Here is a 27,573-nt window from a genome sequence, read left to right as displayed (position 1 = left end):
ACTGAGAAATCAGACCTAGGACGCCTTCTCTGAATTTTGACAAGGGCTGAGCTACGAATGTTTCTCTACATTTGTACTGGGTGGGTGGAATTGGTTCTAGGGAACACCTTGAAAATGCCATTTCTGATCTCTCTCTCTCTTCCGGAAATTTCGAGTTGGAGTTGAGGTTAGGTTGGTTTGGGTCGTGAATAGGGGCGCCTCTGGGTGGCTCAAGGCTGCATTGTATTAGGTGATTGAGACTCAAACGCGTGCTAAAGGAATGGAAATTGTGGCATTTATTCAAAAGCTAAGATTCCCAGGAGAGGCAAAAAAAAAAAAAAAAAAGGTAAATGCCATTTGGGGTGATTTGTGATTCGTGTAAGAGTTCATTGTATTGCCGGCACCAGCACCATTGCTTGGTATGTGTTATGGTTGGTGTTCAATAAATTTTCGTTGAATAAATGATCCAATGACGTGCAGGGTGGTTTAAAATGAAAAAGAAGGTGTGACCCAGCCTTGGACAGAAGGCTAAGAGGATCAGGTCAAGACAGGAAAACAGGAAACAAAAAGATGAGACTAGGGAAGGGGAAAAGGGAGAGGTAAAGAGAAGTCCAATGCCCACAGTAAAGGTAGTGGAATAATTCCTAATAACAGGCTTCATCTAAGCATTTGAGCAAGAATCCCTATCACACCCAATCTACTCTTTAAAAAATGGTTACCTCTCTATTACTGGGGTACCAGTGAGCCTTAAATAAAGTTTAAGATCTGGATTAAATTCCTCCTCTTGGTCTTGCATCTGACATTTCTAAACCTGTTTCCTCTTCTATAAAACAGGAATAATTACAGCTACTACCCAGCTTGGAAAGATGTTAGTGTATCCATTGTCCTATAAGAAAAAGTCTTAGGAAGGAAAAATAAATGTTTAGTGCACTGGGGTTGTGAGTAAAATTATATTTTTGCTTTATTGTTTGTACTATGATGTTATCAAAAGTTACAACTATAAAAGTAATATTCACTGACTTACATTATAGGACTTTGTAAACAGAAATGCTGTGAATGATAAAGTGCTCTTATTAACTGACTTGACATTGTCAAAATCAATTACTTTACTCCATATTAGACAGATTGTATTCTCATTATAAATGAAAGTAATATGTATTTATTTTTTATCTCTCAGTGCAAGAAACCTAGAACTTAACAAATTAACTTTGATTCAACCTCATTAAATGCATTGCAGTCTTATATTTTTATGTCCTGTTCCCTCCTGCCTTAGATAACATTGATCACTCCTATATACTAATTTATATAAACCTTCTTGTTGAAGCCTCATAACAATCCTTACAAAGCAGGTAGTATCCCAATATTTTGTTATTTTTTTAAATTGAGCTATAATTGACATATTACTTTTGGGTGTACAACATAATGATTCTATATTTGTATATATTGCAAAATGATCATCACAATAATTCTAGTTAAGATCGATCACATCGTATCTCAATTTGAAAAAAAAACTAAGGCTCAGAGCAATTAAATATCTTGGCTGCAATCATTTCATTTGAGTTTCAGAGCTAGGATTTGTACTGGGGTCTGATTTCAAAGCTCATGCTCTTTCTACTACATTTACCATTTATTCTTTGGCAGAAAGAATAGGGAAAGTTTGGAACAGTCATTGAAGGAAATCAAATAAAACATTAACCAAGAATAAATTTCTTGAAGGCCAATGGCCCTTTGCAGTGTGGTATAATTCTGCATGATCAATTAATTCACTTTGCTTCCATTTCTTGGTCAAGTACTGCTTCAAAAAGATACACATGTGAACTTCAGTGAATATGGGGTGAAGGGAGAATACTGCAGGCAGAACGAGCACCCCAAGCAAAAGCACAGACCACCAGTATTGGGCTGACATGTTGGGAAACAAGGTGAGTGTCTTGGTTTGGCAGAAGCTATTGGGCTTCTCAACCCCATGAAAGGGAGTCAGAGACAGAGATTCTGAGGTTCCTACACAAATGTTCATGTCCTGGAGTACCAATGGGAACTCTTCTGTTATTTTTTTTTTTCTTGATTGATTTTAGAAAGGGAGAGGGAGAGAGATGGAAACATCTATGACAGAGAACACGGATTGGCCACCTCCTACATGCCCCCCACTGGGGATTCAGCCCACAACCTGGGCATGTGCCCTGACTGGGAATCAAACCAGCGATCTCTTGGTGCATGGATCAACACTCAACCACTGAGCCACACCCGTGGGCAACTCTTCTGTTCTGACACCTAAATCCCCCAGCTAGGGTTAGAGTCTTGCAGTCTTGGCCATAAGGATTATCCTTTTGAATCATCAAAGATTTGCTTCCTCATTGGCCTGCGGTCCAGAGAGACCCAGGTTCACTTCCCGCTAAGGGCATGTACCTCGGTTGCAGTTTGTCTTTGGCCCTGGTTGGTTGTGCGGGTGGCAACCACTCGATGTGTCCCTTTCACGTCGATGTTTCTCTCTCTCTCTCTTCCTCTCTCTCCCTCCCACTCTATCTGAACAAAAAAACAAACAAAAAAATGTCCTCGGGTGAGGATTAAAAAAAAAAAAAAAAAAAAAAAGATTTGCTTCCTGTTCCTCAGACCCTCCTTACTTCTAATTTTTTATTCAGATACCCACCTCTTTCTCCCAGTTCTGGGATTTTTTTTTCTCCAGGACTTTCCCCCATTGAGATTCCTTCACAGTCAGATAGGCACTGTTGATGGAGAATTCAAGAGTTTCAGGAGGCAAAAATTGCCCAGGTCAGGTCAAGGCTGGAAACCTCACAGCCCTCCTAGAAGTCTCATCGTCAGGCCACTAGGACCAGCTCAAACTCAACCCCAGGTGCTGCCTAATTCCAACAAATGCACTAGATGTGTTCATTGTTCCAGATCACAATGAGGACATCAAGGGCCCGGTTTAATTTATATGCCATTAATTTACAAAAGACACAAATGACAAATGATTTTCATCAGATTTTTATCAGAACCCAGCTATCTTCCTAACATAGTACCAAGTTCTCGCCCTCAGCTGCTCTTACCCCATTTCTGTGCCCCCCCCCCATTTCTGCCTACCAGTTTGATTTCTGTTCTATCAACTAGCTAGGATATAAAATAATATTTGATATATTAAAATGAAATAGTCTGGGCCCGCCGGTGTGGCTCAGTGGATTGAGCATTGTCACATGGACTGAGAGGTCCTGGTTCGATTCCTGGTCAGGGCACATGCCTGGGTTTTCAGGCTCTTTTTCCAGTAGGGGGCATGCAGGAGGCATGCAGGAGGCAGCCAACTGATGTTTCTCTCTCCCCCGCCCCCTCTAAAAAATCAATGAAAGTGTGTTTTAAAAAACTAAACCATCTGTATGCGAGGCACTGCAGCGAACACAGAAGAATACAGGATGAGTTAAGCCCTCAAATTCAAAACAAGAGAGGGGTTACACATAGAAACAAAATTACTCCAAGAGGCAGAACCTATAAAATACTGAGCACAGCCCTGGCCGGTTTGGCTCAGCGGTTAGAGCGTCAGCTTGCAGTCCAGAGAGACCCAGGTTCGGTTGCAGTTTGTCCCTGGCCCTAGTTGGGTCCTGCGGGTGGCAACCACTCGACGTGTCCCTTTCACATCAATGTTTCTCTCTCTCTCCCTCCCTCCCACTCTTATCTGAACAAAAAATGGAAAAATGTCCTCAGGTGAGGATTAAAAAGAAAAAGAATAAATCTGTGGAAAAACCAAGTATGTAGTCTGAGGTATTTGAATGATAGGAATGTTAAAGCTGCAAAAGTCCAGAAAATGAGGCGTCAAAGCCAGTTTTTAAGGATAAAGACTTTGTCAAAATTTTGCTTTAGAAAGCTGATCCCTGAGATACACAGAGGAAGGATTAGAGAGGATTGGAAAGCTAAAGGTTTCCCAGGTGAGATTTGGATGAGTGTAGAGAATTAAAAAAAAAAAAAAGGTATGAGAGACATTTAAGGAGAAATGACAGAACCATGGCAGTTTACTGAATGGGGGTGAGAAGCAATAACAACTATAAGGTAACTTAAAAGCTTTGAGTGGTAGCTGGGCCGGGTAGCTCAGGTGGTTGTAGCATCATCTGGAGTATTGTTCCCATGCACCAACCAATCAATCTATGTTTCTCTATTTTTTTTAAAACATATTTTATTTTATTTTTATCCTCACCCGAGGACATTTTTCCATTTTTTGTTTAGACGGGGGAGGGGGGGCATCGATGTGAAAGGGACACATCGAGTGGCTGCCACCCACACGACCCAACCAGGGCCGGGGACAAACTGCAACGAGGTACGTGGCCTTAGTGGGAACCGAACCCAGGTCTCTCAGGATCACAGGCTGACATTCTAACCGCTGAGCCAAACTGGCCACAGCGCGCGCGCGCGCTCTCTCCTCTCTCTCTCTCTCTCTCTCTCTCTCTCTCTCTCTCTCTCTCTCTCTCTCTCTCTCTCTCTCTCTCTCTCTCTCTCTCATCAATAAACATATCCTTGGTTAAGGATTAAAAAAAAATGTTTTGAGTGGTTAGGTTAAAATTTTCTCTCCATGCCCTGGCCGGTTTGGTTCAGCGGTTAGAGCGTCGGCCTGTGGTCCAGAGAGACCTGGGTTCGGTTCCCGCTAAGGGCATGTACCTCGGTTGCAGTTTGTCCCCGGTCCTGGTCGGTTGTGCGGGTGGCAGCCACTCGATGTGTTCCTTTCACGTCGATGTTTCTCTCTCTCTCTGTTCCTCTCTCTCCCTTCCACTCTACCTGAACAAAAAGTGGAAAAATGTCCTCGGATGAGGATAAAAAAAAAAAAAATTTCTCTCCATTATACCAAGCTAGAAGATTCCAAAAACCTTTCTGCTCTATTACAAAAGATTTTGTTTTTAATAACATACACTAATATAAATTTAATTTCCAAATAGTACATACTGAAAAACACTGAGCAAAGCCTTTGCTAGCTCAAGCTTAACTAAGTTATTATAAATATAGTAAATATAGTAACTTTGCCCAGCCAGTGTGGCTCAGTGGTTGAGCGTCGACCCTTGCACCAAGAGGTCACTGGTTCAATTCCCGGTCAGGGCACATGCCCAGGTTGTGGGCCAAATTCCCAGTGGGGGGCATGCAGGAGGCGGCCAATTGATGTTCTATCTCATTGATATTTCTATCTCTCTCTCTCTCTCCCTTTCTTTCTCTCTAAAATCAATAAAGAAAACAAAAATTTTTAAATAAATATAGTAACTTTCATTGATAATTTCTTTGCAAGGAGAGGCGGGTCAATTATTTTTCTTACAAAAAGAAAGCCTTTTCTTCTGCCATGCTTGTGTCCATCTTGACCTATCCTTTCACCCTTACCCATACTAGCTCAACATGGTCTTTTCCATGAAGGTAACCAGGCACTCTATTGCTGGCTAGGCAGAGTGCATGGGTATGTCCGCCATCTAGGGTTTGTACGTTTGACCAGAAGCAGGGAGACCAGGGAAGTAGAAACAAACACCTTTCTAGTGCCTTCATGGGCCTCAATTCAAAACAATTCTTTAAAATCTGGACCTCAAGCTTGTGGACTGTTTTGTTGTTGGTTTTTAATCAACCAAATGCCTTCTATAAGTAAGTATACTGTGCAAAGGCATAAAAACTGGGTCTCTGCCTTCATGGTGCTCATAATATAAAGATAAGGTGAAGGAAAGAATATACAGTGATACCTCGGTTCTCGAACGCCTCGGTTTTCGACCAAATCGGTATTCGACCAGGAGATTCGAGAAACTTGTCTCGGAATCCGAACAAATATTTGGAACTCGAACTTCCGAGATGAGCCGAGTTGAGCCGAATGGTGTTCATTCAGCCCAGCGCGCCTTGCTTGTGTCATCAGTGTGAGTGCAGAGAGAGAGTCACGCTTTGTGGAGTCACGCTTTCCTATTGGTTTCATTGCTTCGGTTCTCGAACAATTCGGTTCTCAACCGTCCTCCTGGAACGAATTATGTTCGAGAACCGAGGTATCACTGTAATTCACTCATGCTTAAGGAGTAAAAAGGTTTAAAAGGTCTGTTGAGGATAAGAAACCATTGATTCAAGAGATTTTACATTATGCTATTCACTTATTCATGTATTTCTGGTTCTCTGTTACGACAGATAAACATTGTGAGACACTCTTAAGTTTTGTATCATATCCTAATCAGCTTTAGGGCAATATTAAGGAGCTGAAGAATGCAGAGAATGTCCCAACTGGCATACCAAGTTGACTTTTTCTGCTGCAGCCCCACTTTTGGGCTACACTGTGCCTGGTGGGGGGTAAGGGGGTGGGGGGGTGGGGCAGTTACACTGGAACATGAGAGCCTACCCCACTGTTACATAGATGATGAAGTGAGGACAGTGTCTCATTTCTCTTCAGTTTGTAATCTTTTTCCAATCAATTCTTATTTCTTCCATTTCCACATCTATTCTTTAGGAAACCTGTGCTCCCTTAGAAAATACCAGTGTTCCAAGACCTAACTCATACCTGATATGGAATTAGGTTAATTCCATACTTTATACTGCTCAGACCACATCTGGAGTAATGATCATTAATAGATATTATGCTTTGAGAAACAGGAATAAACTAGTAGTCAGAAAAAGGTGGTAAGAATAGCTAAAAGGTTTAAGATCCAGTTTAAACAAAAACAAGGATATAAGGATATTTCATTTGTAATTAAAAAAAAAAAATTTTTTTTATAGCCCTGGCCAGTTTGGCTCAGCGGTTAGACCGTTGCGGGTTCAATTTTGTTCAAGAGCACATACCTAAACAGACAACTGGGATGTTTCTCTCTCTCTCTCTTCCTCCCTCCCACTCTGAAATAAAAAGAATGTCCTCGGGTGAGGATTAAATAAATAAAACACCACTTTCCCTTAAAAAAAAAGTACATATGTATGTGTGTGTGTATATATGTGTGTGTGTGTGTGTGTATATATATATATATATATATATATTTTAAAATTTTTTAGATAGAGTGGGAGGAGAAACATCAATGTGAGGGAGAACCATCAATCAGCTGCCTCCTGCCCATCCCCTAATGGAGATTGAGCCCACAAACTGGGCAGCATGTGCCCTGATTGGGAATTGAACTCAGACCTCTCAATCCATGCATGGGTCAATGCTCAACCACTGAGCCACACCAGCCTGGCAAGGATAATTCATTTGTATAGGACCTAAATAAGTCAAGATTGCTATCCTACAATAAATATCTGTGGAGCTAGCATACAGCAAGGAACCAGGTTTATTTTTGCATTGCTTTAGCATATAGAATAGGACCCTATGTGAGGATACAGGAAAATGTATCAAAGGAAAAGAATGATCCAGTTTAAACAAAAACAAGGATACTAAGGATGTTTCATTTGTAATTTTTTAAAAATATTTTTTTATAGCCCTGGCCAGTTTGGCTCAGTGGTTATTTTTTTTTAAGTGTTTACAAAAGAAATGTGCTTCTTCAAAGCAATAGATAACTATTTCTCAGTAAGAGATAATACAAAAGTATTGATTTTAGAGAGAGAGGGAGAGGGTGAGATTGATTTTAGAGAGAGAGGAAGGGATAGGGTGAGAGAAACACATCGATTGGTTGCCTCCTGCATGCCCCCCACTAGGGATTTGGCCCACAACCTGGGCATGTGCCTGGACCGGGAACTGAACTGATGACCTTCTGCAACATGGGTCGATGCTCAACCACTGAGCCACAATGGCTGGGCATGAAGAGAAAAAATTTTTAAAGAATTAAATTTTGCCACTTGTGACAACATGGATGAACCTAGAAGGTATTATTCTAAATGAAATAAGTAAGACAGAGAATGATAAATACCACTATAATTTCATTTATACATGAAATTTAAAACTCAAAACAAACAAAACAGAAAGACTCATAGATAACAAACTGATTGTTGCCAGAGAGGAGGGGATGGAGGATAGGTAAAAAAAAAAAAAAGTGAAGGGAAATAAGAGGTATGAATGTCCAGTTATAAAATAAATAAGTCATGGGGATGTATTTACAGCATAGGGAGCATAAATAGTATCACAATAACTTTGGTGGCAGGTAATTACTAGATTTATCACGGTGACACATCATAAGGTATATAAATGTTAAATAAATAACTATATTATATACCTGAAACTCACTGTATGTCAACTATTCTTTAATAATAAAAAATAAAAGAAACAGATAATTTGGGCTAATCAAAAACTTCTCCTGGAAACCCACACCTACTTGTCAGTCTAAGAAAAACCCTTTAAGTAGCTAACACAACAGGCAGCTCAGTAGTGTGTGCTTAATGAACCTTTAAGGGTACCAGGTCCCTGCCTAATGCAATTTAGTGAGGAGAAAAATTAGGAGAGAATGAGAAATTCTAGTTGTTAGTGTCTCCATAAAACTTTCTTTTAGGGCAGAGATAACAGTTTCATGTCCTGTGCCAGTTCTGATCCACTGGCGGTGGCTGCCTAGAACACAGCACTGGATGGTCCTGACGGGCAGCAAAGCCCCTGCTGTGACTGCAAGGCAAGGGAAGGAAGCACACCTGCTGGAAATCTTCCAGCCCTCTGGTAGAAGAAGCATTTCAACCCATCAGAGAAGGGCTAAAGAAGATTGTTCCTTCTTATCTAGTAATTACCTGCTTGGATTCAAAGAGAAAGATTAGTATTGGCTGATTTGGCTCAGCAGTTAGAGCATTGGCCCAATGACTAAAGGATCTCAGGTTCGATTCCCAGTCAAGGTCGTGTACCTGTGTTGAAGGTTTGATACCCGGCCCCATTCAGGAGGCAACCCAATTGATGTGCCTCTCTCACATCAATGTTTCTCCCCCGCCCCCCCACTCTATCTACAAATCAATGGGAAAAATATCCTGGCGTGAGGATTAACAAAAAAAGAAAGATAGATTAGCGCAAACTCTGATCTACAGTTCAGCACCTTGCCATGCTACAATTTGTTATTAAAGACAAGGGTGGTGGGGCCCTTGGTGGGGTGGGAAGAAGCAAGCAAGCATTGGGTAAACTTATATTCATAAGTATGCACTATATGCTCTTCACACTGTCTCATTTAATTCTAGTAACCTACTTCTGTTTTATAAATGACAACGACGAGACTCAGAAAGCTTCAGTTCTGCACAGCTGCACAATTCAAATCTCAAGTCTGTCTGACATCAAACCCTGGATTGTTTTTTCACAACTCCCAAAAATCACGTGTGCGGCCTATGAACAGAATGCACGGGAGAGAGGAGATTGTCCCTAGTAGGCCCAACCACAAAATTGGTAACATTTATTTCTCTTAGTAAGAAATATTTGTTTTGGATATAAGTCTTAATTCAAGAAAATGACTGAAATCTTTAACTGAGAGGATATTTCAATCTTGATATATCCAGTATCATGACACATGGAGTCTTAAATAAACAAGAAAATTTACTGGGTTTCCAGAGGTTTTGTAAGTTACGTTAGAAATCAGGCATTTACTACAGAATTAAACTATTCCCAGTTATGAAACACTAATAATGAATGTCCACAGAGCTTGTATTTTAATGTTACAAATACCATTTTTAAAATACAGCTAGTTTTCTGTATGTCAAAGTGTTATCTTCAAATGATGAAGTGTGCTTGCAGCTAAAATAAAGTCACCAGAGTAAGAAAAATGTTTCAAATATCAGTTTATCACTTGCATATTAACAACAATAAAAATAAGGATTTGCTGACAAAAGAATTTTAGTTTTAGAGTATTTTGACAGCTATCACTGAAATTTTCATTTCAATGTAAGATGCAGCAGAATATGTAAAACACCAAAACAAAGCACAAAAAGTTAAAATATTAAAAATGTTCTTCCTTACTTGGTTCATTACTAATCACATTCTCCTGTAACTAACTGCAGTACCTCAATAAGCTCCTGCATGAACAATTCAGGTTTATGCCACAAATACTTGCATTAAATAAATTTTAAAGTAATAAGACTTTATCTAATAAAAAATCAGTAGCAATTATTAAACAGGTCAACAGGTAGTTGTACATCTAAATCTGATATAATCTTAAAAAATAGAGAAATCTGTAATTTTTGTGTTTAGGGGAACATCAAGAGGACTCCATTATGTAGAATTCTCCTATCTTATCCCTTGGCACAGACCCTGGGTTTTCCAGTGGCAAAGTCCTACATCCACCACAGGCTACTTGAAGACGGGCAGGCTACTTGCTCTTTTCCCCAGTAAGATGGCAGACATGAGCCACTTTCTCACTGTCTGGTCCCCTCACCCCTGCCCCCCACCCTTCTACATCTGCAACTTAATCAAGTATTCTTTTTTAAAATGTTATTTTATATCCAAATTTCTTTACCACAGTCCATCTTCCATCTCTACACATACTATGTTGAAGCATGTTTGATATTGACAATTACTACAGTAAAACATTTAATAATACAAAAAGGCAAATAGCCATAACTGAATGAATACAAACACCAAATTATGCAAATGTCAACTTCAGGAATCATTATTTTTGAATTCCAAGATTTTTAATGTAAACTGTTTTATAAAAACTAATTATTAAACACAAAGACAATAGAAATATAAGTTATTTATTAATCAATCCACTTACAAAGCAGGTGGCTTAATGCAAGCTTATTGACATCTTCACATATGATCCATGGGAACATGTCTTCCACATACAGACAGTGATGTTACTGACTGATGCATGTGCAATCTGGGACATATTAAGCATATTTAAACAAATAAAATTAGGCTATCCTGTATATGAAAGTATCTTGATAATATGCATCCTGAAGTGGACTAAAACTTTCTCCAAAGGAGAAATGTTAGTATGTTAACTTAACTTTATATTCTATATTACGCAGTAAATCTTAACTATAGAAATTAAAAATTTTAAATCAGTGATCGACTCTTGGTAATGTATGAAGTGGGAGTCTAAAACCAGAGCAACAGTAGGTTGACAGTATAATTTGTGCCTCACAGTATCTGCAGATTTACTGTTTTCAAGTTTAAAGAGAAATAAAACATGAGACATGTAGATTCAGCTAACTTTATTTATCTTTAAACTAATAAAAATCCCTTAAAAGTGATCCTGGGACCTTTAGTATGAATGCATAGATACCTGCCAATGACTGCAATTCTAAATCCTGACTGAATGTGTTTACAAAATCAATGTAAGCAGATATCTTTACTATACGTGCTTAGCAGAAGACTAAACAAAATTCTACATGTCTTCTTCAATTTCCCCAAAATTTTGTTAAATCTGCAAGTATGTACAATCTAGCTAATTGAAATTAACATTTAGTGTTCATCAGAGCTGTTTCACAGCAGCAAAAACTGAACCAGGGAAATAAAGTTCTAAATGAAGTAGGAAAAAGATAAATACAATCAGAACAGCAGTCTAAATGTATAATATCAACTCTCTGCATTGTGCTGAAAGAAAAAGGATACACCAAGAAAATTTCTATTGATCACTGGTGAGGTGAACACCATCTGCATCTGATTGAATATGGTTTGTATTCTGTTCCCAGTATTAAGGATGGTATTTAACTCAGAACTCCATATTGTAAATATACAGCAGCCATTTTTGTCCTAATTAAGGAATGTCTTAATACACAATATTATCATTTTCTAGAGGATCTTTATACATAAAACTAAAGTACATGATTGATTAAATTAAAGGTTAGTAATGGATAAAAAAATTCATAATTCTTAAGACCTGGTACTATGTATAAAACGAAAAGACCACAAAATTCTACTTCCTAAAGCAGCTAATCTTGCCTGCAAGTTTAGGGTCACAAGCCCATAATATGTGCAAAGAAATGCAATACAAGGAACCATGCAAAAATACAGTAAAATGATACAGGAAAAATGTCAAATCTAGAAAAAAAAAGCTTTTATAAATACATCAAAATCAACTGTATACATAAACTGTAGGTCTAGCATTAGTTGTACCATATAGCAGAGCCAGCACTCTAAGTTCAAGGCTTCCATATCTGCGCAGGTAAGTCATGCCATCTTTGGTTGACTGCAGTACCGGGAGAATGGGAATGAGAGGGAAGGCAAGAGTTCTGAAACATGGTGTCAACTTTCACTTGGCAGCTGGGCCTCAATGTCCACTCTGCATATGGGGCACTTCTTATTGGTAATCAACCATTGGTCAACACACACTTGGTGGAAAAGGTGCATACAGGGAAGGCGTCTATTACAGGCAAAACAAAACAAAAAGCAAAATTAATTTTATGACAACTGCAAGGTGCATTTATTTTCAAACAAATGATACATGCAATAGTGTTTGGAAAATATTAGACATCTTCCTCTTCTGTTAAAAAACAACAACCTATTTAATAAGATTTACATCTACATTACATTAACACTGAGCAATACAATGTATGCTCCCTGTTATACAATCATTACAAAATCATTACATTAGTGAAGTGCTTTAAAAATATATCATTTAATTCTCTCGCAAAAATATTAGAATTCATATCATAAATATATAGCAGCCATGTCATACTAATTAAGGAATGCCTTTTTTGTAAGATTTAAAAAAACCAATTTTTAGAGAGAGAGGAAGAGAGAGATAGAGATAGAAAGAGAAACATCAATGTGAGAGCAAATCATCAATTGGCTGCCTCATGCATAGCCCCTACCACGGATCAAGCCTGCAACCTGAGCATGTGCCCTGACCAGGAATTGAACCAGCAACCCTTCCGTGCATAAGACAACGCCCAGCCAATTGAACCACACCAGCCAGGAAAAGAATGTCTTAATACGCAATATTATTCTCTATCTAGAGGATCTTTATACATTAAACTTAATTACATGATTGATTAAAGGTTAATAATATTGCTACATTGTTTACAACATAATAGTGTTTCATTGGATTGTTACATTTATTTAATACTATGCTACTCCTTTAAAAGTAGGTTAAAGGCCCTGGCTGGTTTGGCTCAGCGACTGGAATGTCGGCCTGCGGTCCGGAGAGACCTGGGTTCGGTTCCCGCTAAGGGCACATACCTCAGTTGCAATTTGTTCTCGGCCCTGGTTGGGTCGTGTGAGTGGCAACCACTCGATGTGTCCCTTTCACATCGATATCTCTCTCTCTCCCCCTCCCACTCTATCTGAACAAAAAATGGAAAAATGTCCTTGGGTGAGAGAAAAAAATAAAAAATAAAATAAATAAAAGTAGGTTAAAAGGAGATGTTTACTTTAATATACTATACTACGGTATTAATTTGAAATTGAGAAATAAAGAAAACTTCTAGCAAATCCAGGGTAACATTAAATCTAAATGTAACAGTGGGATATAAGTTACTGACTTAAGTGTCCATTTCTACTTCCATCGCTGGTAAGAGTTGTCATGTATTTTCAGACTTCCTAATGTTTTGAAAAAATAGTAGTAGTTAAAGAGGTACTCTAAATACTCCTTAAACAGTATTATCAATAATGTATAAACGATTATCTTCCATATTTATAAATCTTCATTGGAAGTACAGTATTCAAAAAACCTTATGTGTGGTATGAAAGACAATTGTTTATATTTTTCTCTCTCAGCCAACTGAAGAAATACGACAAAGTTATCCTTATAAATTAGAGCAACAAAAATGCCATATGGCTCTGTACATATGTTATAGAACCTGTTTCATATGTTACATTAGAAAAAACAAACTAGGAACAAAACTGTGATTTAAGAGATTATAATAAGAAAACAACATTAATATTGTGTTAATATAATAACCTTTTCTAAATCACAAAGTTGCAAGAAGAGAGTAGTCCTACAAGTTGAGGGAAAATTTTAGGACAAAATTCATTTATAAAAGATGCTGTAAAACAAACTGTATGGAGCTAATCTGGATTCCCCCACCCCTTCAGCTTTGGAGAATAAATACATTAATGTAATTGTCTTGGCCTCCAAAGCCTCTCAAATTATCCTTTCTGGAAAATTTGTAGAAGACAATTTTGACCACAAAATTTCCATGGTCAATTCATGGTGTGGCCCCAAAATAGGCATTATCTTTTCCATCCTTTTGTTGGTAATATAAAGACTTTAATCTTTTTATTCTTTCACTCACTATTGAATGCAATTCTAGCCCTGGCCGGTTTGGCTCAGCGGTTAGAGCGTCGGCCTGCGGTCCGGAGAGACCCGGGTTCGGTGTCCGCTAAGGGCATGTACCTTGGTTGCAGTTTGTCCCCGGCCCTGGTTGGTCATGCGGGTGGCAGCCACTTGATGTGTCCCTTTCACATCGATGTTTCCCTTTCTCTCTCTTCCTCTCTCTCCCTCCCACTCTGTACAAAAAATGGAAAAATGTCCTCGGATGAAGATAAAAAAAAAAAAAAAGAATGCAATTCTATATTTTAGAGACTGGTAATGAGATATGCCAAGAGTAATTTTTATTTGGTTTCTAGTCTACTTTTAAATAAACAAAATCTCTTTACAGTTTTGACAATGAATTTTAAATAATTAGCTTCTAGTTACCTCACATCTTCACCTTCCTCTAAAATAGACAAACAGATAGTACATTTTTCCTCTGTGTCCTCCTCAGTCCCTTCTTCCCCATCTTGTTTGCAGTGCAGTTTCCTCTGTGAGAACCAATCAGTTGTTACCTTATTAGTAGAGATGACATTATTGAACAACTGAGTAAAGTCTGTATTTCTTTGAAAAACAAAATAAGACAAAACCACACATTCACCCACAACTTATTTCCCAGGTACAACTGTCTTGAATTAACAGATGAATTAAGTCACAATCATCAACCAAGTGTTCTTTTAAGACCCTTAAATAATCAGCATCAAAAGCAAAATTAAAGGTACCAGAAATTCATTAGTTTGAAATAATTATTTTTAATCCACAATAAGGATAATACACAATATAAACCTTATTTCTGTCCTATCATGAACATAGCTAAATAAAATTTATTTTACTAATGGGTGTTTCAAAAACATCCAAATTAATTAATACAAATTACAGTATTTATTTTAGACAGTTGAAAGGACTTAAATTTAGGGTAATATCCCATTAATACTCTTAGAAAACAGATGAAAAATACAAAAAAACAGTAATTTTCACATTTTATTATTCTTTGTACAGCATAGAATATTGTTGTTTGTTGAAAGAAACTTATTTAATATATCTACTCCATAGCTTCTAGATATAATACTACTTAAGAAACTGGGGTTTGATAAGAATTGTAGATAAACTAAATGTCCATCAAAATAAATGGCTAGATTATGGTTCTGCCATATGATGGAATTCTGTATATGCTATTAAATAAAGAATATGAATGATTTGTGAGTGAAGATGTAGAATGAAAAGAGAATGTGTCAAACTGTGTGCATATCATCCTCTCTGTGTTATTTTTCCAAGTGGAAGGAAAAATATATACATATGCACATTATTAAAATGTATAAAAATATCTGAAAGATTACCTAAGAAATCTTTAAACCATTAATTTTTCTTCTGAGAAAGAAGACTGGGGTCAGTAAGCAAGATAAGAAACTTCAGAGTATATATTTTTTATACTTTGAATTTTTAAAAACTATATGCATATAATTGTTTTAATAATAATGTAGCTGCTATACTGCACAAACTAAAAGAAGGTCCATATTAAATTTTACGCCTTTTAATAATAACGTAGATGTTTCGCAGAATAAATTCTTACCTTTTTGTATTTATGTGGATATGTACATCTTTCAATTGTTCCCTGGGATGCTCCACGATTGACATTTCCTAATCTTTCTTCCAAATGAATCAGTTCCTGAAGGTGAAGAATAACTAGTATTAAAAGTGAGGATGATTATTCCTTGAACAGCACTGTCAATATTGTAAAAAGAATAAAGTTCCTTTTTTTTGCAGTTTGTCCCCGGCTCCAGTTGGGGTTGTGTGGGTGGCAGCCACTTGATGTGTCTCTCTCACGTCGATGTTTTTCTCTCTCTCTCCCTCCCGCTCTATCTGAAGATAAATGCAAAAATGTCCTCGCGTAAGGATATTTAAAAAAAAAAAAAAAAGCTGCCCTGGTTGGTTTGTTGAGCATGCTCCCCAGCACCTTGGTCACTGGTTCAATTCCTGGTCAGGGCACATGCCCAGGCTGAGGGTTCGATCCCCAGCAGGGGACGTGCTAGAGGCAGTGATGGATGTTTCTCTCCCTCTCCTCTGCCTCTCTCAAATCAATAAAAACATTTTTTTAAAAAAAGAGAGAACATTTTTTTTAATGCCATAGATAGTAAGGTAAATGATTGTATATAATTCTTTTCTCAGCCAATTAGAAGTGGTATGGAAAAGTTATCCTTACACAGTATGTAAGTCAGTAAGTGTGTATGCATGTAGAAGGTGGAATCATTGTAGTAAAATAGGGAAAGACATCAAACAATAGTTCTAAGTCCCACTGACTCTTACAAACTGATATGAAGAAACAAAATAAAACTTTAAATCATATTCAAATGATGTTATTCCTGAATATTCAAACAAGGAGATATTTAGTTACTTGCTAAATTGACTTAGGTTTCTTTTCCTCTAGCAATATTTTTATAAAAATTAAGCTTAGTCAAAAGCATTAAGGTTCCCGCCATTCCCCACATTTAATAGTATGGTTTGTTATCTCATATTTATGATAATTTAATAAATTTCTATATTTCTTTATATCAGTTTATTTTCATTTATTCTTCTTTAAATCCTTGGATAACTTTTGACACTAAGATTAATATTGCTTATAAACCTTTCTGTAGTAGTCCCTAGAAGCAATACCAGAAATTCAGACATTTTACTGCCTTCTGATACCCAGCCACGAAGGCAATCCTATATAACTGTGAATACTAATAATACATATATTCTCTCCCTGCATTAAAGATACTGTGGCAAATATCTTCATTAATTTTATTACATACCTCAAAATTGCCCCTGAAAGGACCTCTGAATGATGTTCCATCCAATCCTGATGAAATGTAACGGATGTGGGGGTAGCCTGCCATGTCAGGAACCTATTTTAACGGAAGAGATAAGTTAAACAGTTAAGCACAGGCTCAACTTCTACTGTTAACACTGAATAATTCAGATACTCAATTCTCTTCATTCAGCTACTCACAAAATTCAACTTCTGTCAGTCTATATAATTCCAACTAAGCATTCTGTAACAGGGTTAGGTTCTTTGAATATATTATTTTATACAATAGTTCTTAAAATGTAATTAGATGAAAAAGAAACAGCTGTTCCATAAGATAACAGGTTTCTTAAACTTGATTTATTGTGCACAGAATCCTAAGGAGAAAATACCCAAACTGAAGATTGATAGTAGCCTAAATGTATAAAGAGTAAAATTTTCATAAGATCTTGTCAGTTTGAGAGGGCTCTATTAAACAGTATTAAGAAATAGAAATGTGCACTGGCCGGTTTGGCTCAGCGGTTGAAGCATCGGCCTGTGGACCAGAGAGTCCCGGGTTCGGTTCCCACTAGAAGCATGCACCAAAAAAAAAAAAAAAAAAGGAAATGTGCCCTGGCCTGTGTGGCTCAATGGTTAGAGTGTCAGCCTGCATCCAAGGGTCGTGGGTTTGCTTTCCGGTCAAGGGTACGTACCTAGATTGCAGGTTTGATGTCCAGCCAGGGCACCTGTGGGAGGCAACCAATCACTGTGCCTCTCACATGGATGTTTCTTTCTCTCTCCCCACCATCCCTCCCTTCCACTTTCTCTAAAAATCAATGGAAAACATATCCTAGGGTGAGGATTAAAAATAACAAAATAAAGAAAAGAAACAGTGTTGGCCCCTGAACCAAAGGGTCGCAGGTTCATTCCCAGCCCCAGGCAGGGGGTGTGCAGGAGGCAACCAATTGATGTGTCTGTCTCATATCAATGTTTCTCTCTCTCTCTCTCTCTCTCCCCCTCTCCTTTCCAATCTTAAAAAAAGAAAACAGAAATGCACAAAATTCTCCAACATAACTTCAAGATAAAAGCTTTATTTCTTATCCTCTAAAGTACCCTACTCATTATTATTATTATTATTATTATCCTCAACCAAGGACATGCTTATTGATTTTAGAAAGGGAAGGGAGAGAGAGAGAAAGAGAAACACTGATCAGTTGCCTTCCTGTACTCCCAACCTTTCAGTGCATAAGATGATGCTCCAACCGACTGAACAACCCGGTCAGGGTTCCCCTCTTTTTGTTTGGTTCTGTTAGTGTTTTAACAATGTTTTCTAATTTTTTAAAAAATACGTTTTTATTGATTTTAGAAAGAGAGGAAGGGAGAAGGAAAGAGAGAAAGAAATACTGATGCCCTGACCAGTATGGCTCAGCAGTTAAGAGTGTCACCTGTGGACCAAAGAATCCCGGGTTCAAGGGCACGTACTTGGATTGTGGTTCGTCCCCAGCCCCCGACTGGGGTTGAGCAGGTGGCAACCAATTGATCTCTCTCTCTCTCTCTCTCCCGCCCCCCCCTTCTTCCCCCTCTCCCTCCAGCTTTATCGGAATATTAATGTAAAAATATCCTCGGGTAAGGATTAAAAATAAAAATAGAAACACTGACCACCTGTCTTTAGCACACACCCTACTGGGGATGAAGACCAAAACCTGGGCATGTGCCCTGACAAGGAATTGAATCAGTGACTTCTCAGTGCATGGGATTACACTCAACCACTGAGCCATACTGGCCAGAGCTTGTTTTCTAATTTGTTTTTAATCCTCACCCAAGGATAGTTTTCCATTGATTTTTTTTTTTTTTTTTTTTCACAGAGTAGTAGGAAGGGGGAGAGAGAGAGAAACATCAATGTAAGAGAGAGACATTGACTGGCTGCCTCCTGTATGACCCCTACCTGGGCTGGGGACTGAACCTGCAACCAAGGTATGAGCCCTTGACTGGGAATTGAACCCACGACTCCTCAGTCTGCAGGCTGACGCTTTAACCACTGAGCAAAACCAGCCAGGGCTGTTTTCTAATTTTTTGTTAGGTATAGTCAGTCAATCCTCATTATTTGTGAATATGCCTACTTGACAAAATTTATTTCTAACTCCAAAATCAATACTCATGCTCTTACGATCATTCATGGACGTTCACAAAGCAGCAAAAATGTAAAATGCCTGACATGTGTCCCCAGCTGAGGTGTGGAACAAGGCTCTGTCTTCTTTTTTCAGCTCTTATACTATTTACAAGTATCTTTTCTTGTGGTCTATTTAGTATCATGTTTTTCACATTTTCGTGCTATTGGTGATTTTATTGTTTAAAATGGTCCCTAAGCATAATACTTAAGTGCTGGCTATTGTTCTTAAGTACAAGAAGACTATGATGTGCCTTATTAAGAAAAAAAATGTAGGCAAGCTTTATTCAGTCATGAATTATGGTGGTGTTGTTGGCTGTGAGTTCAATGTTAATTAATCAATACTCTATATCAAATAAAGTGTCTTTAAATAGAAATATACATTAAAACAAGGTTATACATTGATGAGTTTTTGTGACCAGAGGTTTGCTGTAACCTAACCCTGTATCCCCAGAAATAATGGTGCATATTCACTTAGCATTTGCAGCAACATTACAGAACATAACTACTATGAAAAACAGGGGCCAACTGTATTAGGAAAGGGACATTCTGGAATAGAGCACTATTCTTCCATCTTTATATATAATTCTCCAAAACAATTTTTTTTGTATTAAAAAAAAATTTTTTTTGTTATTTATTTATTTATTTTATCCTCACCCGAGGACATTTTTCCATTTTTTGTTCAGACAGAGTGGGAGGGAGAAGAGGAAGAGAGAGAGAGAGAAACATCAATGTGAAAGGGACACATCGAGTGGCTGCCACCCGCACGACCCAGCCAGAGCCGGGGACAAACTGCAACCGAGGTACATGCCCTTAGTGGGAACCAAACCCGGGTCTCTCTGGACCGCAGGCCGACGCTCTAACCGCTGAGCCAAACCGGCCAGGACTTTATTTATTGATTTTAGAGAGAGGAAGGAAGAGATAGAAACAATGATGAGAGAGAACATCAAATGGCCGCCTCCTACATGCCCCCCATTGGGGATCAGGCCTACAACCTGGGCATGTGCCCTGACCGGGAATGGAACCAGCGACCTATTGGTGCATTGGTCGATGCCCAAACACAGAGCCACACTGGCAGGGCTCCAAAACAATTTTTCAATCAGCTTCCACTGAATCACAACATACTTCTAACAGTTCTTACAGTTTTAAAAGACAACTCATATGTAGTAAAGAATTTAAAATAAGCAATAACTTTATCTCCAACTTTTTAAATAATGAAAATCAATATTGAGGCCCTGGCCCAGTAGCTTAGTTGGTTAGAACATCATCTTGATAGGCTAAGGTTATGGTTTGATTTGTGGTCAGGGCACATATAAGGAACAACCAATGAATGCGTCAGTAAGTGGATAAACAGACAGATGTTTCTCTCTCAAATCAATAAATAAAAAAAATTTTTTAAAAATCAATACTGCCCGCCCTGGCCTGTTTGGCTCAGCAGTTAGAGTGTCAGCCTGCAGACCAGAGAGTCCCAGGTTCAGTTCCCACTAAGGGCATGTACCTCGGTTGCAGTTTGTCCCCGACCCTGGTTGGGGTCGTATGGGTGGCGGCCAGTTGATGTGTCCCTCTCACATTGATGTTTCTCTCTCTCTTCCTCCCTCTCCCCCTCCTGTTCTAACTGAAGATGGATGCAAAAATGTCCTCAGGTGAAGATAAAAAAAAACAAAAACAATACTGCCCAGCTCTCAGTAGATAACCCAACCTCCTACACATCTCCAAGGAAAATGAAGAATCAGAAAGAAACTCCTGCCCCCAAAGTACTGAAACCTGCACTTCCCTGTAAACTCCTTGTCTAGCTCTTACGGACGAGCTTCCTCTTTCTCCTGCTCAAAGTTCATCTCTATCACCTGCTCCCATCTTCTGTTTCCCTACCCTATATCTTCAAACAAGTCCTCTCTAATACAGTTGTCTTAAACCTAAAAATACCTTCAAGTATCTCTAAACCTAAGTTACCTCCTTAATCCAAATAATTTTCAACCCTATTTCCCACCTCCCCTTCACAGCCAAGCTTACATTCAGGTAGTTTATATTCAGTGTCTTCACATTTTCACCTTCCTTCCTGGAATCTAAGAGGCACTCCGTTCTCCATCCTTCACCATCACTAAAATCACTCTGACAAAAGTCACCAATTAACTATACCAATGCCAAATAAATGCATTCCACATTTTTCAAACTTAATTTTTTGGGGATGAGACCCTACTGACCATATTATTTTGACATTATTCTAACTTTGATTCTCCTCAACTTTTCTAGTCATTTCTTAAAATCCTGTTTCAAGTACAGTATCATAATTCTCCAAGGTTTTATCAATCTCTTCTCAGGCTACACATTTTTCCTGGAAATCCCATCCTCTTCCATGGATTCACATATATTATGAAAGATACGTGACACATATATATTCTGTACGGGCAGAGCACAACTTCCCTAACTCAGGTATGTCTATGGTTTGGAAATCTAGACATTCCACCTTAATACACACAGTTATCTCAGATTCAATACATCCAAAATCTAACTTACCTAACCCCTTCCTTAAACCCTCATCTAATATTCTCCAACTTAATGAATGTGGGTACCACTATATACCTAATAACCCATGCTAGAAATTCGGAAGTCATCCTATATTATTATTCAAATGTTTCCTATCATTTTTATGGCAACTGCCAATGTTCAGGGATTCATCAACTTTACTTCTTCTCCTATGAAGTCTTAACTAGTTCCTCCCACCCTGAAATCTATTTTCCACACAACTGAGGAGGTGGTCTTTCTAACTACAGGTTGATCAAACCACTCTACAACATAAGACATTCAAGACGTTCCCTTTTCAGTGGTTGATGAGTCCCAGGTTCTTGGCAGGGCAGTGTTATTTCATATGGCTAAGTTATCCTCACCCTCAAGGACCAGAAATTCCAACTTACTTGGAGTCGCTAGTACTTTTGCTATTTGACAGCTCTTTACATGCTGTGGCCCACTGTAAAAGCAGCATTCTCAATTCTAAAGCCTGCTTAGAAGTCATATGTATAATAAAGCATATGGGATACCTTCCCTGCAGAGTTTCCTCCTGCACAAGACTAAACTACTCTCTTCTCTGTACTACTTTTATAACTAGGATGTATTATGAACAGCAAACTCAGTAAATGTTTGCTGAATTTGTTCTTTAGACCTCAAAATGGTATGAACAAAATCTGAATCTCTTCAGATTAGATACAGAGAATTAATATAGTCCTTCTGCAGATAAGAGAATCAAGTACAAATGCATGAATACAGACGGAATGCCACTATGAAAAAATAAATCACTGTCCTAGTGACAATGGATCAAGAGTTTCATCTTTGTATAAAAAAAGTTGCCATTTAATATCTTTTTAAATTTTTTTTTAAATCCTCACCCAAGTATATTTTTTTCCATTGATTTTTAGAAAGTAGAAGGTAGGAAGGGAAGGGAGAGAGAGAAAAAGAGAGTAACATCAATGTGAGAGAGACACATCAACTGGCTGCCTCCTGCATGCTCCCCAACGGGGATGGGGATTGAATCTGCAACCAAGGTAGGTATGTGCCCTTCACTGGGAATCAAACCCTCAACCCTTTGGTCTGAGGCCTGATGTTCTAACCACTGATCGCACCAGCCAAGCTCTAATACCTTTTATAGCACATTTTCCTCAAAAAATTCTCAAATTCTATTAAGACACCTACAACAACTAATTCATTAAAACATATTTCCAATAAAATATTTAACTTAGAAAAAAAGAAATATTTTAAAAGGAGAATTATGTCAGAATTTGGGAAATTTTCTATTTTACCATTAAAGGAAGTGCTCCTAATTGTAAATGATGAAGTCGAGGTGGTGCATGGTAATGGGCCAAGTGAGGATGCAATGCTCCAGGTGTATAAGTAGCTGCAGTCACTCCAGCTTCAATTCCCAGTTCCCTGACAAAGGATGAGAACAACTTATCTTTTAGACATCCTTACAGTGCCTTTATTATCAACAAAAACAAGGGAGTATGCTTACATTTTGGAAAGTAATCTGAAGTTTCATAATGTACATAAGCTGAGAAAAAGATAATTTAGCTCAAAAGATTTAACTAATAATTTCAAATCCACTGCAGAAGTTAAAACCCTAATATTCAATTTTGTGACCATGAGGCCCAAACCAATTTTAAATAGTTTCACATGTTACAAAAGAAATAGAGATGACCTTTGAACAACATGGGTTTGAACTGCGTGGGCCCACACGCCTATCTTGTTCAAGGGTCAATTGTACAACAAATGGTGCCTAAGGTTCCTTCAATCTAAAAGTCTGACAACTCTAGTTGAGGAGCACACAAAACAGTTAACTTTTTTAGTTCACATGAATGGTAGAGATGCTCCCATGGCTTTTGTTCGTTGGGTAGTGTCTCTGGGTGATTGACATCAAAGATAATCTGAACAGCAAACACTTCTATACCTTATAAAGCAAGGGTACACAAAATTTTAGAAACAGTAAAATTGGTAAATGACAAATCTCAACTTATTCTCATTTTATATTTTGCCTCAAAAAGTCATTGTGGGTCAAGATCTCAATTGACTGCCTTAAGACAATGGATTCAGAAAGAAAATGAATACAAATCTGCTTCCATTTCTCTAGGAAAAGACAAGAAGCCAAGGAAGCTAGACTTCCCTTGTCAATAGCAGGAATTAAGGGTAGTAAAGCAAATTTGTGCACAAAGGTAGATAAAGAGGTTGTGAAAAGTAGGATTTATTTAGGGAGTTAAGTTTGATGGTAGACACCCTCAAAAAACAACAACAAAATAAGCTCTACTCAAGTTTGATGTGGTTTCCTCACCCAGAACTCAAGTTCCTACTCTTTCATCTCCAGGTGTCTTTAACTCACCCATAGTCAGTGCCTCAAAGCTAAGCTGCAATTCTGTTTCTCCACATCATCCTTTTGTATGGCATTCCACTATAAAGCATCTCTTCCAGCAGTTTTACCACAAGCTGCTGAGCAGAACTTTAAAATAAACAAGATACTGACCAGGCGGATCTCTCTGGAGCCTGTCGAGGATGTGAGGACATAGTCTGAGGCACATGAATATGATGCCCATGACCATAGTTTGGGTGCATCCTATGTGGGTGAGGTGGGGGGCGTTCATGTGCCCGCCTGGAAACACAGAACACAAAAAGACCACTGGAAATAATTGAATAATTGGGTTATTTCTTAATGTAGAAAACAATCTGGTATTAATAGTACAAACATCTATAGATTAGTCATAAAAATTAACTATAACACAATAAATTACAAAAATGTAACATAAAATGATTAATAATCCAGAAGTCATAAACCACAAAATTCTCACTGCCCATTTATTACAATGCCTCTATTTCAAATATCATCCAAGAAAAAAAGGCAATTTTAACATTATCTTGTATACCTTCTTTACAGTGGATATTTTAAATAGAATATTAGAAATTGAATAAAAATAAAATTAAAAAAATTAAATGCCCCAGCAAATGCTGCAGGCACAAAGAATTTATTTTATGTAAACATATATGACAAGAAAATGGAAGCTTTTTTGTTTGCTTCACTTTTATATTATAACAACATTCATTCATTTTAATGGATAAAACTTTTAGGAGAAAAACATTTTCCCTTGTTCTTTTTTTTCCCCCAAACATATGTCAAGTATATGTTAACATCGTCTGAGTTAACATCTGAGAAAGTATTATCAGCTCCATTCACACTTTTTATTCTACATCCCAGCTTAGATAACGTTCTAGTCTTATATCAGTCAAATTTACAAATGTAAATGGTCATAAAGTTCTAAATATTATTATTATTTATCCTCACACAAGGATATTTTTCTTACTTATTTTTTTAAAAAGTTCCAGGCAGTAATTTTTAGTATAGTTCTTATTTTCTATTAGTTTCTAACACATTTACAGATTTTACATCTTTTTTTGATTTGAGAGAGAGAAAAAAGAGAGAGAGAGAGAAAGAGACATCGATTTGTTGTTCCACTTGTTTATCCATTCATTGGTTAATTCTTGTTAAATCTGACCATGGATTGAACCTGTATATTGGGATGAATCTCTAACCAAGTGAGCTACCCAGCCACGGTTCAGTTTTTGCAACTTTAATGATTTGAAAAAGTAATTTTATAGATACTAGAAGATAGAAATGTTAAAATAACTACTTTCGATATAAAACATTACTATATTAGAATGGTAATAGCAGCCAGAGATTCTGGATAGAATCTTAAATTACATAACTAAAGCAAAAAGTTACACAACAGCTAGATCATTAATTAGATCAAGAATTTTACAAGCACATTCTGTAAGTACCAAGAAGTACACATTGTTGGCTCTAAAGGCCACCTGGTCTCTGTTGCAACTATTCAACTTAGTCTTTATAATGTGAAAAAAGCCATAGACAATACATTAATGAATAAGTGTAGCTGTTTTCCTATAAAACTTTATTTACAAAAGAGGTAGACAGTATTAGACCAACATAGTTTACTGCCCTGAATTAGAAAATCAGATCCTGAATTTTCAAAAGAAAACAAAAAGTTCTATTATAGTCTTTTCATAATGTTCAGGGAGTATGATATTTTAATATTTAAATTTATAAGTAAAAACTAAAGAAGACTATTTTTTTTAATACCAGTTGTTGAACATGCTACTAATACTCTTCTTTCCTCTGGTTGGTAACATATAATAAATCAAATTACATCTACAATAACTTTATATCTTGTTCCTCAGGACCATTAATTCTAACATTTATCTTTACTATGGAATACTAAAGAAACAAAGATGGGATTGGTTTGCAAAAATAAATGACCCTGTATTCTTTCCTGAAAATGGTTTGATTTCACTAAATAACCTGAAATACAATTGTTTGTCAACACCTACAACTCAGGATAGGAGGAAAATTCTGGTTAGTCAAGAATTAACTTCCTAGTAAACTGAGGATTTAATATAGTTCCATCACTTCTACAGATTGTATAGTTTTAAAGACCAGTGGAAATAGAAGGAAAAGAAGTAAAGCATGGTTATCTTTTTAAAAACATAAAACCTACGTTGGATGCTGCATCATCCTCCTCCTCTGAACTTCCATCCTTTGCATCACTTCATGAGGATGCAGTCTCTGTGCTGGAGGTGCTGTGGCTGGAATATGGTGTGAAATTGGCTGGTGTGAGGGAGGAAGATGTTGAGGGATTGGTGCAGCTGTACTGGCTAAATGAGTTGGGGGTGGGGCTGCCACCGGGTGAGATGTTGCATGAGAAGACATCTGAGAATGGAAAGCATGTACAGGATGAGGAATAACATAATCCACTTGAGGTGGAGGCTGAGTCTGAGGAGGAGGGTTTCCATGAGCGTGGGGGCAGGCAGAGGCTTGATGATGAAGTGGTCTTGTCAAAGAAGCATCTGTAAAGAAAAACACAGGCACCATGCAGTTGAGCATATTTTGCTACTATACATTCCTATTGGATTTTATAAACATATTAGCACATATTTAATTTTATGAATACTTTATCAAGTCTGTTCAATTTCACTCTGCATCCTTTCTTTGAATAATCTTAGATATCATCTCATGTTAACATGTCTTTTTTTAATCTTTTGTTTTGTTAATTCTCACCTAGGATATTTTTCTACTGCTTTTTAGATAGAGTAGAAGGGGGGGGGGGACATAAATGTGAGAGAGGCACATCCATTGGTTGCCTCCTGGACAACCCCAACCAGGGCCGGGGATAGAACCTGCAAACTAGGTATGTATTCTTGACTGGTAATTGAACCCACAACCCTTTAGTCTGCGGGCTTATACTCTAACCACTGAGCCAAACCAGCCAGGGTACAATGTGTATCTTTACTTTATTCACAGCCTCACAGCAACTTTACATTCTATTATAGGAATGTACCAAGCATTTATTGAAGAAATTGCCCTTGGTAAAAATTAAAAGCTAGGGCCCTGGCCGGTTTGGCTCAGCGGTTAGAGCATTGGCCTGCGGTCCCGAGAGACCCGGGTTCGGTTCCCGATAAGGGCATGTACCTCAGTTGCAGTTTGTCCCCGGCCCTGGTTGGGTTGTGCGGGTGGCAACTACTCGATGTGTCCCTTTCACATTGATGTTTCTCTCTCTCTCTCTCTCTCTCTCTCTCTCTCTCTCTCTCTCTCTCCCTCTCCCTCTCCCTCTCCCTCTCCCTCTCCCTCCCTCCCTCCCACTCTATCTGAACAAAATATCCAAAAATGTCCTCGGGTAAGGATGAAAAAAAAAAAAAATTAAAAGCTAGGAAGAAATCTGAGTAAACCATGAACTTTAGTTAGTACCAATGTATCAAAAGGAATAATGTATCAATGTTGGTTAATTAATTTCAACAAATACTATAATAGTGTAAGATATTAACAATAGGGGAAACTAGATGTTTTTTGCTTTTGTGTAGTAAAATGTATAAATTATATATTTCCAAATATATAATCTTGTTTTCCTTTATGATTTACTGGTCATAGGGCATGAGAGAGCAGAAAGGAACTTGCGAGTCCTATCAGACAAGACTGCAAAGATGTTCTTTAATTGCTGCTCTTCTCTTTCCCTGCCCCATGTCATTTTTCCTGTGCTACATTAAGTCAATGAAGGAGACATATTTGC

The 27,573-nt window shown here is 37.7% G+C and overlaps 1 protein-coding gene and 1 long non-coding RNA gene across 3 annotated transcripts in view; one reads left to right on the top strand and one right to left on the bottom strand.

The window, feature by feature from the left end:
* Positions 1-14: 14 nt before the first annotated feature.
* LOC118639819 lies at positions 15-9,208 on the top strand. Its single transcript, XR_004961300.1, has 3 exons — positions 15-80; positions 1,770-1,898; positions 9,028-9,208. It is a non-coding gene; the product is annotated as an uncharacterized LOC118639819 (long non-coding RNA).
* A 1,226-nt stretch (positions 9,209-10,434) lies between these two features.
* RNF111 (ring finger protein 111) overlaps positions 10,435-27,573 on the bottom strand; it is a 108,183-nt gene continuing 91,044 nt past the window's right edge. The window contains exons 8-14 of one of the 2 annotated variants that reach the window (XM_036255859.1): positions 26,008-26,356; positions 23,967-24,092; positions 22,756-22,882; positions 16,826-16,918; positions 15,604-15,699; positions 14,421-14,548; positions 10,435-12,143 (exon numbers count right to left, since the gene is read on the bottom strand). In XM_036255859.1, the coding sequence (XP_036111752.1) occupies positions 12,026-12,143; positions 14,421-14,548; positions 15,604-15,699; positions 16,826-16,918; positions 22,756-22,882; positions 23,967-24,092; positions 26,008-26,356 (1,037 nt within the window). In that variant the 3' untranslated portion in view covers positions 10,435-12,025. The remainder of the gene's footprint in view (positions 12,144-14,420; positions 14,549-15,603; positions 15,700-16,825; positions 16,919-22,755; positions 22,883-23,966; positions 24,093-26,007; positions 26,357-27,573) is intronic. The other variant, XM_036255867.1, reaches the window with a different exon arrangement.

This window comes from Molossus molossus, unplaced genomic scaffold (genome assembly GCF_014108415.1).
Source record: "Molossus molossus isolate mMolMol1 unplaced genomic scaffold, mMolMol1.p scaffold_m16_p_1, whole genome shotgun sequence".
NCBI lineage: Eukaryota > Metazoa > Chordata > Mammalia > Chiroptera > Molossidae > Molossus > Molossus molossus.
Note: the sequence above shows the minus strand (reverse complement) of the source record. Positions and strands in the feature narration are given on the sequence as shown.